We start from the raw sequence: 15,987 nt of genomic DNA, 5'->3' as shown, positions 1-15,987 counted from the left end.
TTAAGTGTTACGCCCATTTCATATCTTATGCGGTGACGATGCATAACGACCTTTACAGAAAGTGGTACTAGTTAACTTTTTGCTGCCTGTCGAAAGCTCGAATTGATGTAGCGTAAACCTAATGGAGCAGCTTCAAACGGAGCTTCAGTTCAGCTGCATCCAGAAGCCATCCACTATGTGGGTTTGACATTATGGCCACTGGCATGTGATTTGGCAGCTGTCAGATTTTCTAAAATTGACCTTTACGATAGATTCAGTGCGGAGGATGTAGATTGTTGGAGGAAACTGCCCATTTAGGCCGATGGCAAATGTTTTTCTGTTAAAAATAACTGAAATGTTGTATTCAGATTTACGTATTTGATGGAATTTGGCGGAAAAATGAATAATTTTGACATATCACACATGCATTTCGTGCTAACAGATTGGCGCTTCTAAGAGGTTCACGGTCTTGGAAGAAGTTATGCTTTGAATCTTCAGCAATAATATGCAGTTTGAAGAATTCAAGTTCAATGTAATAGTGAGACTGCAGGAATTTTTGAACGAAAGATTTATTTTTTCCATACTGATTTTCATAAAAACTTTTAATTTTTGGCTACAGCCCATTTCAAATACCAGAGCCACCAAAATTAACCCAGTATTTATTGGGCCCAAATAAATCCAGATTTTGCCAGATTCTGACCAGTCTAAAAGCGCAGAAAATATATCTTTCTGAATTAAAACTGCTTTTCCAAAAAAAAAAATTGTCGTTCAGTTGAGTAGCCCGAATGAGAGCTTTTTAAAATCGTATACGTTGTACGCTTAAAATTGATCTAAGGACTAGCACCAGGTTCCATGCAAAAATGGGCTAAATTGGACCACAGAGAGGAGTCGGCAACAAGCCCAAAAAACAATTTTCAATTTCTTCTGACCGATTTTTTTTGGCTTGAATAATTTTTGCAGATTTGTTTGAACGATAAAAATAATCACTCAGTCGTTCCCGAATTTTACCAGGTTTTGCGGTAAGTAGACCCGGATACGATCAGAAAAAAATCTGGAAAGCTTATGATAATGTGGAAAGTGGGTTAATTCCAAAACCTTATAATATGCTCTATCAAATAAATTTTGCGATCTAGGAGATATCATATTCAGTAAATGGCATTGATAAGCATCATTCTCTATCTAATTCAGATAACGGAATAAAACAATAAATTGTTAATTGAAATAAAAAATAATTCTAAATTTTAGGGTAAAAGTTGAAGGCTAAAATCCCTCTAAAAATAAACATACAACAACAACAATTTTAATTTAAATTGTTTTTAACAATAATCAAATTCAAGAGATGAACCTGCTGAAAGCTGAAAATCTCTATAATAAAGATAAAAATATTTAAAAATAAATAAAATATCCAATTTCAAAATCCGACATCTAAGCAATGGATATAGAATTTAACTTTTTTTTTCAAGCATTCCTCATGAGATTTGTCAATAAGGATATTTTAATATAGAACTTATTGTGATTTTTTTCTTGCGCTAGACTTTATGCACAACAATTTTGTCAATATCAAATTTCTGAGAGGATTTTCTAATTTTTCCAATATTTTTAATAAAATTTTTGTATCCTCAAAATTTTGTAGGAATAAAGGTTATAAAATCGATCCAAAGGTTCAAACGAAATGTTTTAGATATGTTCATTTTAAATTTTTTGAATAAAAATACAACATTTTTGTTAATGCATATGTTAACGTTTTGAATATATTTTCCGATAGCTTCACATTTTATGGAAAAAGTGAAATATTATCAAACATATTTAACATAGAAAACGATTCCTGAAAACTCAGGAAAGATGAAATACATGATTCTTATTTTTTTAATCAATGATAGCTTATTTTGCTTTCCAAAAGCAGGAATCAATAAGGTGAAGATAACAGTGTTTTTGTTCTATTTTTCTCAATTGTTCTTCTCGTAAAAGAGTCAGTCCTTCCTTATTTTGGAGCTACAAAGAAAATTGTCTACTACTTGGAATGATTTCAATATTTATCAGTCTACACTACACTTAGGCGTCAGGATAAGAACTATAATAAACTCAATCACATGGCTTAAATCTCCTGAACATTGTAGAAGACATAATATATTCCCGGAAACCAAAAACACCTATACCGCCTACTTTTTTGTTGCTTTCTGGACCTTGCATTTAGTTTTCATAAAAATGACTCGTATTGAAGTTAGATTGCCAGGAAAATTGCAAACAAACAAACTTATCAGTGGTTGCTAACGGAAACGTGATATAAAATATACCTACTCCGTTGTTAACTGATGAAAAATGTAAACAAATCAGTCAAGAACTTTCAATGCAAGGTGAAAAAAAAAGATTTATGTAAATTTTTGATAGCTAAAATAATTTGCATACGATTCTAAAATATCAGATTTTTAATTTACTTATAGCCGACATCTACGTTTGTAAAAAGTTTTACGAGGATTGAATTCGAAAGCCATCTAACAGCCAGATTTATAAGATTAAAAGTTTAAATTAAAACACATTTTTTACTACCAATTGTTGCAATGAGTCTCTTCAATAACAAGAAACCCAAGCAACCAGAACTCTCTTAAAACGGGTAAGAAAAGGCTTATGCAGCTCCATCATTGATCTAAGTACGTTCTATGCAGCTAAAACTTTATGTTCCTGTTGATATTTTAAAGTTCCAAAACAAGTATAAAAGAACTTTGATTTAGCTTCCAGCAGCCTTTTAAATCAGCTTCCAAAAATTGTTGAATGAGCAAAATACTCTCTCTCTATCTCAAAATGTACTGAATATTTTCTATGATCAGTACAATTTGCCGCCATGAATTTAAAGGTTTTTAAAAATAATAAAATTCAAATTCAAAATCCGTAATTTAAGGAATGGATCTTAAATTTTAGATGTATGTTGTGCAAAATTCTACGAAATTGCTAGTAAATTGGATTTTAATTTGTCGGAATCTGTGTTTAAATCTAGGATAGGATAAATTAATCTCTATAAATAATTTGAAGCATCTGCAAAAATTGTTAAAAAAATTAAAAAAAAATTCGTCGTAAGATATTGTAATGAGATTTTAGTTAAAATTTACTTAAACATCAGATATTTTATTTACTAATAGGCGACATACACGTTTGTGATCAGTGATAAGCCACGCGCCGGATTTCAAATTCCTCAAATTGCGGTTTTCAATTTGCTGCTCGATTGCTTTTTTCCTACGTTTCTTACATATATCGCACCAGATTGGTTACTTAACCCTTCGTTTCATAAAGTAACAAATTTGCAACAATTAATGTATGGAAAAAGTGAAAAATCGTATTTTATTTAAATTTTTTTTCTTGATGTACTCATCATTCCCAACTGTTTAAAATGATTTTTAACGAAAAATAAAAAATCATGAAATGAAGGGTTAAGTAATTAAATAACTTTTTGAAAAAAAATAACATGCCCGCCTTTTGGATCGAACCCCGAAAAGAGCACTTGAAAGCACTTTTTGTGACTTAGTAAATCCTGTTTTGAGTACTTATACCAAGTAACCCATAAGCACTAAAGCTTTGTATTTTTATAGCTTTATACCAGCATTCAAGTGCTAAATTACACTTTATCAGCTCATCTAGTGCAATTTTGCATTATATCAGCCCTTCGAGTGCTATGCTGTATCATATTAGAAAAATACCACTCTTTTAAAATGCAACAAGCATTTTATAAGCTTTGCACAATGCTTTCGAAATGCAACATAGCTCTAAATCAGAATATTAAATGCTATATTTTTACAGCATTAAATTTGCATCACACAAGCTTACTTTAATGCTTTTTAACACTATGTAAGCACTACAGTGGCATATCAGGGCAAAACACATTAGCATTGATTTATGCTGAATCAATGCAAATTCAGGGCACCGGTTTCTAGAATCTGGCATTTTTTTCAAAGATATGCGTGGACCTGATAGGTCTATAAACATAGCCACTGAAAAATGCCCGAGCCATAGATGTAATGAGCTTGATTCTAGGTTATCTCCAGCCAAAAAAATTTAAAAAATCATGCAAGAAATTCAACTTGTGAGATCCCCTATAATATGCATAAGCGAATATAAACAAAAGAAATGATGCCAAACCAAAAAAAAAAACATTCATGGTCAGCTCATTTGAAAGCCATTTGCATTTTGCCCGCCAACACTATTGCATCAACCAATGCTAACATAGTGCTTTCATAGGGTTAGACCAATTTCTGCAGTAAAGTACCAGTTAAATTTCGCCAAACCTTGATCACAGAGTTAATATGATGCACATTATCAAACTCTATAAGGGTCACTTCCCGGCAATGTTATTCAAACCGTGTGGATCATATCTCTCAGATTTCCCCTTTTTTCCCCTCGTTTTGACAGATTTAAGCTTTTTTCCTCAAATTTAAGCTTTCGTCTCCTATGCTCTCAAGGCAAAAAAAGCTTAAATCTGAGGAAAAAAAGCTTAAAAACGAGATTCACGAGCGCATATTTAAAAGATGTTGGTCACACGATACATAGACAAATCGTGTAACGTTGCAGGGATCTGATAAGGGTAGGGGAGAGGCGGGCTATATGCGCATATTAAGGAAAGCACTCATTTTCTTCCATATTCCAGAAGATAGGAGTCTGAAAACTATATATACATGAGCGGACATCTGTTTTATATACGTTAGAGCAATTTTTCTGTTAAAATCTCTTACAGTTGTTGTGAAAATAATTTTATAATAAAAGAAGTCAAAATAGCTGGCGGGCTAAATGCGCATATTTATGTTTTAAGCTATATTTCATTAACACTTGCAATATTTTGATACTATTCAGTTGAAAATGGTAGAAACGGATGTTAAGCATACGTCAAGGCTGAAATTTTGGTGAAATTTTTTTACATCACTAGTTCTTTTGCATGAAACATAGTTAAGTATGCCATATGGCCGTATTTCATGGTCATATTTTGTTCATATCGTATTTTTATCGGATCAGTATGAAGTTCTTCTTTTTTCGCTGTAAGACCGTGATTTGAGCGTAGATTTAATGTTTAAGTGATAAAATGTAAAAAATTTATAAGACTAATCTATTTTTCTTGATATAGGCATTTAACCTGCCTTGGTATGAGCATTCAGAACCTGTCTCTTATTCCAATATCTTTTCATGACACATGTGTGCATGCAGACTTATCATAATATTTGTGAATTGATTAAATTTTTCAACTATCAACAGCTAAACGTTTGAATCCATTACAGGGAGTCCCTAAATGGATGAAGATAAGCCATCTTTTGCTAATGAATTTTCAAGGTGATTTCAAATCATCTGAAATATATTTTCATGTACTATATACTTGGTAGATTAAAAAAGAGTTATTTCTAACTTCTAAACGAAAGCAAAATCATTCACTGTTACAAGTAAATTAATGAAAACCTCGTCTATGTTGACTTTGAGAAAATAATCGCCTACATGCTTTGATTGTTTTAAACATATCCACATATTTCGCTACTTCGTTAAAGTCTACGATTCAGTAAGTATTTCGTTCAGATCAGTGGCGGTCCTAGAGTTGGCTCTTGGGGGGGGGGGGGGGGGGGGTGATTTTCCAATTTTCAAAAATCAGTCAATATAAAGGAACGTTAATATCTGGTGCAAAAAACGATCATTTGAATGATCGAAAGGAGGGGGAGGGATTGCGGGGGGGATGGTCAGTGGAAATGAGTCTACAATATAAGCTGCACACTGCTCCTCCTTCCCCCATGAATTTCTCTGAAAAAAAAGGATGAACCAAAAGTTGAATAGTGAAAACTTAATCAAAGTTTCTCTTTATACTCATTTCAATATCCTTCTACACAACTTATACATCCTTTCATAAAACACCCAGTGAATCTAAAATATCCTTTGCGAAAAAATGTGGATATTTTTTTAAGTTGTATGTATATCTGGTATTTCAAAGTGTCACTTTAAGAGCTCTTTAAAGAATTTCTCGATATAAATGTAATTTTTTCAAATGAAAAATAATACACACGTTGCTGAGAGATGAAAATTTCGAAAAAAAAAATTTCAAGCTATCGTAACTTTTTTCCTGAGCTTCTACATATTTGCGCTCTGATATTTTATAATTTTTCGGAAATATTTGACTTTTCACCGATAAGGCCGATAAAATAATTAACAAACATAACTAACGGGCATTAAGTTCTTCATTGGGGTATTTTACTGAATCGTGATTTGGAAATTTAGTATTTTTATTTTCAAATTTGGAAACACTTTATATATAAATTAAGTAAAAAACACGATTATCAAAATCAGTTTCTGAATATGAAGCTTCTGGAACCTAATTTAATTTCATTTGCTCTTGAATTTAAAGTTATCATTCAAAATTTTCAATTTTAATCGCATTACAAAAAATTAATTAAATAAAAAGTGTACCTACATATAATTCTTATTTTTTTTTTCAAATAATTTTGAATTTTAATAAAAAAATAAGATGAAAGGGAAATTCTGAAAGTTAATACGTTTCTTTAGTGAAGAATCTCAATCATTTACATTTGAAATAGCCAAGTTTTCAGATTCAGAATATCGAACCTTAAAAGATCTTCTGACTATAGATGATAGATTGCTTTGTTGCCGATAAAATAGTGAAATGATAAGGGGATAGTTTTAATTCACATGGGAAACATTAAAACCGAGGTAAACTGATTTTGGAAGATTTTTCAGTCCCAAACTCGATTTTTTTTTGTCAGATTTTTCTCTCCTTTCTTATTTTCTGACATTTAGTAATTTTAAAACTAAGCAGTTTAGAGTGAAATCGATCAATGATAAATTGATGAAGTAACCAACCTACATAAACAAAAAAAATATAAAATCCTTTCATTATTCTGCTTTCATTCAACGATACAGATTAGAAGGAAGAATGCCAAAAATTGGCGAATTCCCGCAAAAAAAATACAGATTTCGTCTAGATAATCGTCGTATTTTACAAAATGGGGAAACATACTTACTCCTATATTTTTTCTCATGGTAAATTACTCACAGTCTTCATGGAAATTGATCATTAAGCTAAAACGTTTTTTTTTTAATATTTTTGATATTTCACACTTTTGCTAAAAAGTGCACATTTTTTTTTCAATAAACCTTGTATTTTCAAAATTTATACCGAAAACAAAAACTGTTGAACATTGCACCTAGGAAAATGTGAATTTTGTTCCTTGTGTTATAGTTTTGAATGAAGATTTTGAGTTCTGGAGATGAATTTGAATCTCAATCGCCAACACTAATTCCTTCATATTCAAACAGCTTTTATTGTTGCAAAAATCTCTTGATAAGCTTTTTTTTAATTTAAACTCTTACTATGAATATTTCATATTCGATATCTGTTAGACAGTACTTGTATTTTTTTCATGGTCATCCATAATATGAAAGTTTGATGTGATGAATTTCAAACAGAATTAAATAAAATCAGAACTGAAATTTAAATTTTTGTTTTTGAATTTCTTAACATAGGTTATTATTTTAAGTTTATAATTCATATCTGAATGGTGGAAAATTAAGAATGAAAAAAAACTCGCGAAAGAGAATCTTTACCAAAGTTCTTATTTTTCAATGAATTCATGAATTCCTTGTAAACGCAAGTGAAAATAGCACTACTTTAGATTTTAAAACGAGGTTAGCATTAGACATCTGATATGATTTTATAAAGTTTACAAATTCTCAATGAACCAGCTGTAAACAAAAGAAAAAAAAAATTGAAATTCAAATTTATAATTAAATTTCAGATATGTATTAGCTTTTTATTCATAAAGTAAATTTTTATTAGAAAGATTTTTCTTGATTCTAAATTGATGATTTTCCATCGATTTAAAAAATATTCTGAAATACAAAAAAAAATCCTTAAGGGAAGCTTTTTGCTGCTCAAAACTTCATCAAAAATGAATTTAATGCGGCATCAACACTTGTTGTTTATAACGATTTAATTTGTTTAGTGAAATATTGGTGTATTTGAGTGTTATAACCATATTCACCCCCCTATGTGACTTTTTCCATTTTGTCATTTCATTAAAATTCAAAACAAAATCAAGAATTTTGAAGCTTTGAATTTGAAGACAAATATAAAATTTATTACGATTTTCTCGTGTTAATTTATTCATATGAGAGAAATTAGTGACAATTTAAAAAAAAAAGTTGTGCTTACATTTCACTAATAGCATATAAGAAATCAACACTCAAAACCACACTTTTGTTGAGTTACTTATCAACAAAAATTATTTGGTATATTTTAGTCCAGTGAATCGCAAGATACAGCTGCTTGAGTTTGGTGGACCGACTTTTTCCAATATTGAGCCTTTTGTGATAATTTAACTATTTGTTGAATAAACACCCCACGGAGTGGAAAATTTTGAAAATTTAAACGCACATCTACTAAGAAAAGTTCCAACTTTTAATAGAAATTCGAGCTTTTGTGGGTATTTTTTAACGGTTTTTTGCCGCTTGGGGGGGGTGATCATCCCGATCACCCCCCCCATAGGACCGCGCATGGTTCAGATAAATGATGCTTTTAATTTCACATTTGGATAGCAATCTACGAGAAAGTTGCAAATTCTAAGTACTCATGGAAAGGTTTAAGGATAACAATTAAAAAAATATAATCATTTTCGAAATATCAATACATTTGGCACCTCTGAACACCCAAAAAAATCAAAACACGAACATCTGTGTTACGCTTTTCCACAGGGCGAATTCGACGATATTAGTACCAGGGAATCGCGTTTATCGTGCGCCCTTCATAAAAATTGATTTTGTTCTCCCATGGTTTGAGGTTAGGACTGAGGCCATCTGCTAAGGTGGTGTTTGTGTAGAACTGTTAATATATCCTAACGATAGAGCAGAATTGGTGCTAGTTTTTAGTGCTTATAGTTACTTGAGTTGTGCAAATTGGTGCCCTTTTTGTGACTCAAGACCCTTACAACGTTCATATAATCACTTTCGCAACCTTCAAGTCCATTAATGCGTACACATAGTTTACTCATGGGAATTGGGTGAAATCAGTCACATACAACGTACTTTTTCTTATTTCCATCATATTTTTTTGGAAAAAATTTTTCATTGGAATGGAAATTTCTTTTGCATTTCCTGAAAGCGTGAAATTTTAAGTTCATTTGCTCCAAAAATAAGAACGATAAAGCTTAGTTCTTTTAGAAATGGGACACTTTCTTTTGCTTATAGCTCGTTTACTAGTAATCACACATTCAAAACTTCTACAGCATTTTGCTGCCTGTAAAAAGTTCTATCCGACCTATTTTTTCATAATTTTAAATTAACGCATTTTTGAGACATTCATGATGCAAGAAAAAATGAAAAATATAATTTGGCACAGTTTCCATCAAAATCCATGATAATCAAATTGATAGCTGATAAAACCGTTGATTATTCAAAGAATTACTGTGTGTGAGTGGTGGCAAAGTATGCAAACACTGAAGGACAAGATCGGCAACTAAGGTTAAGGGTCATGAGGGAAGTCAAGTCTCATACCAGCATTTTCAATTATGAATAAGCAAAAAACTAAGTGTAGATAGCTGAAATTTCCGATTTTTTTCTCTTCGATAACCTGAAAGTGTAGCCTAGTGATGAGTCATTCAAACCTAACCTGGAACAACAATTTTTTGGTACCGAGGCAATGGGACAGATGATTTCTGATGGACGAAAAAATTTATGAAAAACCCTATTTCAAACAATTTCCATCCTATAACGTGTCTGCTCGTGGCAAGGTCCCTGGCATATTGAATTATGTATTTGCTGGTTGTTTTTGTTAAAAAAATATAATGATTTGTCAAGATTCTGCTTCTGTAAAGATCAAACAACAATTTTCAAAACGAAAACTTTGGGTTTCGCTGTTTTTTAAGACTAAAAAGAGAAATCTTGTCGCAACCTATGATCTATACTAACCAATTATACTTTAAGTTCACTCTCATGATGGTTTTACTTCGTTATTGTCAGATTTTGCTAGCAGAAATTCCATTAAAAATGTCTTTAAGTGGCTCAAAAATAATCAAGATTTTGGCAATTTCGAGACAGCTGTATCCACTAAATTGGCCTCGGTTTCTTTTAAAAGAGAAGAATTGGACCAAAAAGTAGCAGAAATTGAAGAAGAAGATTGTAGCCACCTAAAATACAGATTTGACGAACTATAAGTTGGAAAAAATAGCATGGCTGAAAAAAGTGTGCGCCGGCCGATGGTAGGTACCAAGAATAAAGTAGCATTTTTTCTTACGAAAAACGTTAAGTTTTTTTTTCAATTTTTTTCATGAATTATCATAAGATTACCTTCATTTCCTTCATAGAAAGTATTTAGATCAAACGAATGGTTTATGAGATACACGCATTCGTAACTGTCCCATTTCTTAAAGAACTAAGCTTTACATGGACCCATAGATGAGCTAGAAGCAATTTCGTGAGATGAAAAAAAATATTATATTTTGAAAGATAAAGGAGACTTCATCCTTTGTTGAAGGTGCCCTAACTCTTGGCAAATACTATGCAAAATATAAAAGTCCTTTGACTATTTTTTGCTATATTTGTACTCATTTCACAGTTTGTAAGTTTCACACAAATAAATCTCTAAAAGTTTGTCTTCTACACAAATGTCTTTTAAGTATAGTTTTTTCTCTATGTAGCGCATTTTTTAGAACATTTGATCTTTATAAGACATTCCGGTTTCGAAATATTGCGAAGAAATCAAGTTTCCTCATTCTCCTCTACATCCCAAGAGAATTGGGCAGATGTTTCTCTTTGTTAGCCAATATATGCTTCATACATGTAAATATGTGAATTTTATTGATTTGGAAACATTTGTAAATGGCATGATTTTTTTTTTCGAGGATTTTTATCCGGTTGGATGATTCATCCCGTCCCTGGCATGATTTTTGAAAAACCTGTAAATTGATGTAATTTATTGATCGCCAAAGAACACAAAAATACCGCCGATTAGCGGCATAAAATAGCTTTTAAATCGACGAAATTAATGTTTTTTTATGAATTTCTGAAGCTTTAATTTTTTTTTCAAAAAATTAATATCAAAGATAAAATTTTAAGTTTCATGGCTTTCAGTCCTCTCCAATTTCAAATTCGTCCATACAAATAAATGCTGCTCTTGGATTTTATCGGCTTTTTTCGGCGAGTTTTAATATAAAAAAAAACAATTTTCACCAGTTGTCCAGACGTTTCGAGCTACTCTGGCTTTCGCTCCTCTTCAGTTGACAAAATTACTGGCCATCGTCTAAACTACTTTGAAATCAAAGTAGTTCAGACGATGGCCAGTAATTTTGTCCACTGAAGAGGAGCGAAAGTCAGAGTAGCTCGAAACGTCTGGACAACTGGTGAAAATTGGTTTTTTTATATTAAAACTCGCCGAAAAAAGTCGATAAAATCCAAGAGCAAACATTCGCGGCGATAAATCCAAATTCATACAAATAAATTGAATCTTCGTACATCACACTGAACTGATGTTTGGAAAAATGTTCAAGTATTGTTGAGTTTGTTTGCAATAAAAACACGGTTTTGTACTTACCAATGCAACGAAACGCTTCATCTTTGTGTAGCTTTTATCAGTTTAATTGTAAATATTAATGATATAGGATAAAAGCACAAAACACCTTCAGATTCTTTAAGGTTCACTTTTGTCTCCAGGATGTTAATTGATACAAATAATCTTTGGTTCCAACCAATTTTCAACTTGGAACAGTTCCAGTTTTTCACTTGCTTTCAAGATTCCTCACTTGATATTCACTCAAATCGAATCTTTTCTATAATGTCAACACCTTTCGATCCCTTTTGCAAAGACCCAAACGATTCTTAAGAACTTTACTACACCGGTAGCTGGACAGTGCCCGACTATGCGTTTGTTCAGTATGCCGGCTGCTCTTATTTAAATATCGCTCTAAAACTGCTATCAGACAGTCGCCATCCGAAATGCCAGAATTTCGAGTGACTCGGCCGTGCATCCCACCCTCCACCGGCCGCATACCATATGAATATTTCCATAGCCGAGATGAGACCGGTAGAAAAACAACAAACAATCAACCGAAAAATGAAAACAACAGCCCCACGAAAACAAACCGAAAAAGCCGAAACACAAGCCACTGATGAGAGAAAGAGAATCCGCAGTCGCGCGCGCCCTCATGCCCGAATATTAGCGGACGCGCGCACGCAAATCCGCCTGAAACGGATGCTGCGCGACCTAAACGCGCGACAAACGACGAAACGGAAAACAACTCCAGCGAATGCGTCATACATAGGATGGTTGGGTTGGTGACGACGCCACCGTGCCGTCGAGACGGCTCCAAATGATATATCCATAAAATGCGCTCCTTCTCTCTGCGCTGACGTTTTCGGATGTCATCGTTAGTGTAATCTATGCGGCACTCGACCAGGTCTTTAACCGTATCAGTTTAGTTTTGAATGTGGCGCGGGAAAGTACCTAACCTATTTTGAAAATACTCAAGCGGATTAATTCAACAGAGTTTCTTCCGCGATCCATGTGACGTGCATAAGCTACAATGCAAATACTTTCAAATAAATTTTATAACCAATTTTAAGTAGGGCCATATAATGGAAATAGAAATAATTTAGGGATGGTAAAATCCCTTATTATCTTTCCACACTTTTTTCAGTCATGTATTGATCTACTATTTTTACCACAGAAGCAAAACCTTTGCAAAATCATAATTTTTTAACACAAATGGAAAAACCCAATTCGAATCTGGTTGGAACCTTTTCATGAGTAGGCATTGCTCTCAATTGTTTGGTATCATCGATATTTTTCTTATTACCTATTTAATCATATTGGTAAACCCTTTTTTTTAAACAAAAGCTGCTAATCCATTCAGGAATAAAAGATAAAATTCTTACAAAAGAAAATTCAAAAAACAGTGCGCAGATTGTGGTGGAAAAAAATCCCATCATAGCAAAATCAATCAGCTTAACTACTTAACAATTAAAATATCAATCTTTTAAAAAGCTTGATTGGACCAAGGTTCCTTTTTTCCGTCTTGTGTAAATCATGTGTAAATCAGCAGTAAACCCTTATTAATAGTTAGTTAATTCATTGATTAGAATGCAATTTTTTTTCGAAATTTGCAAGAACGTTTCGATGATTCATACTAAAACCACTTTAATATTCTGGGAAACACTTTGAAAAATTTCTGGGTATTCGATTTTCAAGATTATGAGTTAAAGAGAAAAGTTTTTCGAAGTTGAAATAAATTAATTCAATACGAAGAATGTTACTGATAGTTTTGCTTATTTTTTTTTATTTCTCATATATCCCTTAACAAAATGTGTAGGAAAATATAAACAAAAAGGTCTGTAACTTTTTTGACTAAGTCAAAAACAACCTCTAAAAATTTCTTACAAGTCTTAAAATCCTCATTTTCATATTTTTCCAGTGTTGCCAGACAAAATAATATTTTTTTTCAATGAAAATTTTTATCTTTTTCTCAAAATTTTTTCAACTTCAAGGAATTTGAGGGTCACCTTGGAGTTTTCCAATGATAAACGGATCAATATAAGAGGGTGGCAGTAGTGAAACATAGGCTTTTAAAAACTTTCATATAGCCAAGGGCCACCCTAATGTACAGAGTGTTCAATAAATTCGAATACAAATTAAAATAGCGTTAATTCAAAATCAACTGGACAGATTTTTTTTACTGGAAAGGTAATTCAATATTTTTTTTTTCTTGTAGGGGAGAGCCCACTGCGACCAGTAGTTGATCTATTGTGGTAATTACCCCGCGTTACTGTATGCTATCAGGCTCACCTGCACTATGGGTTGAAGTGACAGTTGATTGCTGACTAAGCATTTTATCCCAATCGGGTATGATATCAAAGATGTATGATATAACCTTCTTAGGGCTGATATGCAACCATATGTCTTGTGCGCTTATTAACTTTGCCCCAAGAGCACGCTCTCTCCTATTAAGGAAGGCGCAGCAGTTGCATAGAAGATGCTCTGCAGTTTCTTTTTCGAACCCGCAGAACCGACAGTCGTCGTTTTGAATAATGTTCATCCGTTTGAGATGTTGTTTTGTTGGACAATGTCCGGTCAAGAGACCTGTGTAAGTACTTAACTCGTGCTTATTTAAGTTCAACATGTTTTTGGAGAGTGGTGCGCTTGGTTCAATGAATCTTTTCGCCTGAGCTGCTCCCTCTGCTGTTCTCCAGTTGGTGCCAATAGTGGTGCTTTCCCAGTTCTTGAGTTCCATATTTAAGGCACTCCTCGATACTCCGCAGAAGGGTTCTGGTCCAATTAACAGGCCCTGAGATCCTTCCCTAGCTAGCTGGTCTGCTTCTTCGTTCCCTAGAATACCGCAGTGGCCTGGAACCCAGAATAAAAATACTCTGTTCCGTATGGCCAGGTTTCTTAGTGCAACAATACACTCCCATACTAGCTTGGAGTAACATGTGAACGTACTTAGTGCCCGGAGAGCGGCCTGGCTGTCAGAAAATATAAAGATACTTGTGTACCTGTATCCTCTTTTCAAACAGGCTAAAGTGCATTCTAGAATTGCTTGAACTTCTGCTTGGAATACTGTTGGCCAGTTTCCCATAGGAATTGAGATCCTGAGTCTAGGTTTGAACACCCCTGCCCCAGTTCTATTATCCATTTTTGACCCATCAGTAAAGAATTTAATCGATCCGGGAGGAATCTCAAGACCACCTGACTCCCACATGTCCCTATCGTTGATAGTTACATTGTATGGTATGTCTAGGTTGAAAACGGGCTCCATCCAGTCATCATTCTTTACAATAAGTGAGTTTATTTTAAATTTATTTAGGATTTTTAGATGTCCTGTAAGATCCCCCTCATAGAGAGTTTTGATTTTTGAGAGTCTCAAGGCACTACGTTCTGCCTCTAACTCAATAAATTGATGCAGTGGCAGAATATTTAGTAGTGCATTCAGAGCCTCGCTTGATGTGCTTCGCATAGCGCCAGTTATAGATAGCGTTGCTATTCTTTGAAGCTTCGCTAGTTTCTTCCGGGCCGTAGCTTGCACAGTTTTGGTCCACCATACTAAGGAGGCATAGGAGATTTTGGGTCTTATTATAGCTGTAAATATCCAATGGATGATTTTCGGCTTAGTCCCCATTTTTTCCCTACTCCTTTGAGGCAAACCCATAGAGCTGTTGTAGCCTTGGCTATTACATGCTCTAACTGTGGGTTCCATGATAGTTTTGAGTCTAGTATGATTCCTAGATATTTCACCTGTGATTCGAAGTTTAGCACTTCCCCATCTAGTGTTAGAGGTTTTAGTGCAGTTTTTCGTCTCATAGTGAATGCTATCACAGTAGTTTTGGAAGGGTTGATGTTCAGTCCCTCTTCCCTGCACCAGAATAGTGCGTAGTTAAGTGCAGATTGCATTCTATTAGACAACACATTCTCATGTTTTCCCCGAACTATAATAACTACGTCATCAGCAAAGCCAATAACTTCGAATCCCATAGATACAAGTTTGTTTAGGAGTCAGCCGAATCAAACCTGACAAGAAATACGACACATTTTAGGTAAGAATCAGATAATCTTGTGAAGAATTTTTTGATAATTTAGTTCACACACAATAAACTTTGCAGTCCCTGATGACGATCCTATATGGATTGAAACATTGGAACGTTAAATAAATAGTCGTTTTCACTATTTAAAAAGACTGAAAGCCGAAAAATACATCTCGAAGTATTTTGCTGAACCGTTGTTCTTTTTTAAGATATCGTTGTTCGAAATCTCAATTCTTCAATTTTTAAATAAGATCATCAAAATCAAATTCTGAGGTATGAAGCTTGTGAAACTTTATTTTTATATGTTTTTCTTGAATTTCAAGCTTTCATACTAGATTTCCATTTTTTTTTTGTAAGTGTATCCAACTAACTATTTTGCAATTAAAAATTTATGAAAAAAGTAAAAAGTAGTATTTATTCATCATGCTCTCTCTATTTTTTTCAAACTTTTTGTATAACGCTTGAATAAAA

At 33.2% G+C, this 15,987-nt stretch overlaps 1 protein-coding gene across 2 annotated transcripts in view; it reads right to left on the bottom strand.

The window, feature by feature from the left end:
* LOC129746885 (uncharacterized) overlaps positions 1-15,987 on the bottom strand; it is an 80,029-nt gene that overhangs the window by 18,319 nt on the left and 45,723 nt on the right. The window contains exon 1 of one of the 2 annotated variants that reach the window (XM_055740812.1): positions 11,537-11,818. The exons of the other annotated variant lie outside the window; for it this stretch is intronic. Coding sequence (XP_055596787.1) covers positions 11,537-11,557 — 21 coding nt within the window. The 5' untranslated portion in view covers positions 11,558-11,818. Of the gene's footprint in view, positions 1-11,536; positions 11,819-15,987 lie in introns of those variants that run through there. 2 annotated transcript variants of the gene reach the window in all.

Source organism: Uranotaenia lowii, chromosome 2, assembly GCF_029784155.1.
Source record: "Uranotaenia lowii strain MFRU-FL chromosome 2, ASM2978415v1, whole genome shotgun sequence".
In the NCBI taxonomy this organism is placed as follows: domain Eukaryota; kingdom Metazoa; phylum Arthropoda; class Insecta; order Diptera; family Culicidae; genus Uranotaenia; species Uranotaenia lowii.
The sequence above is the reverse complement of the archived record's forward strand: the minus strand, read 5'-3'. Positions and strand labels throughout refer to the sequence as shown.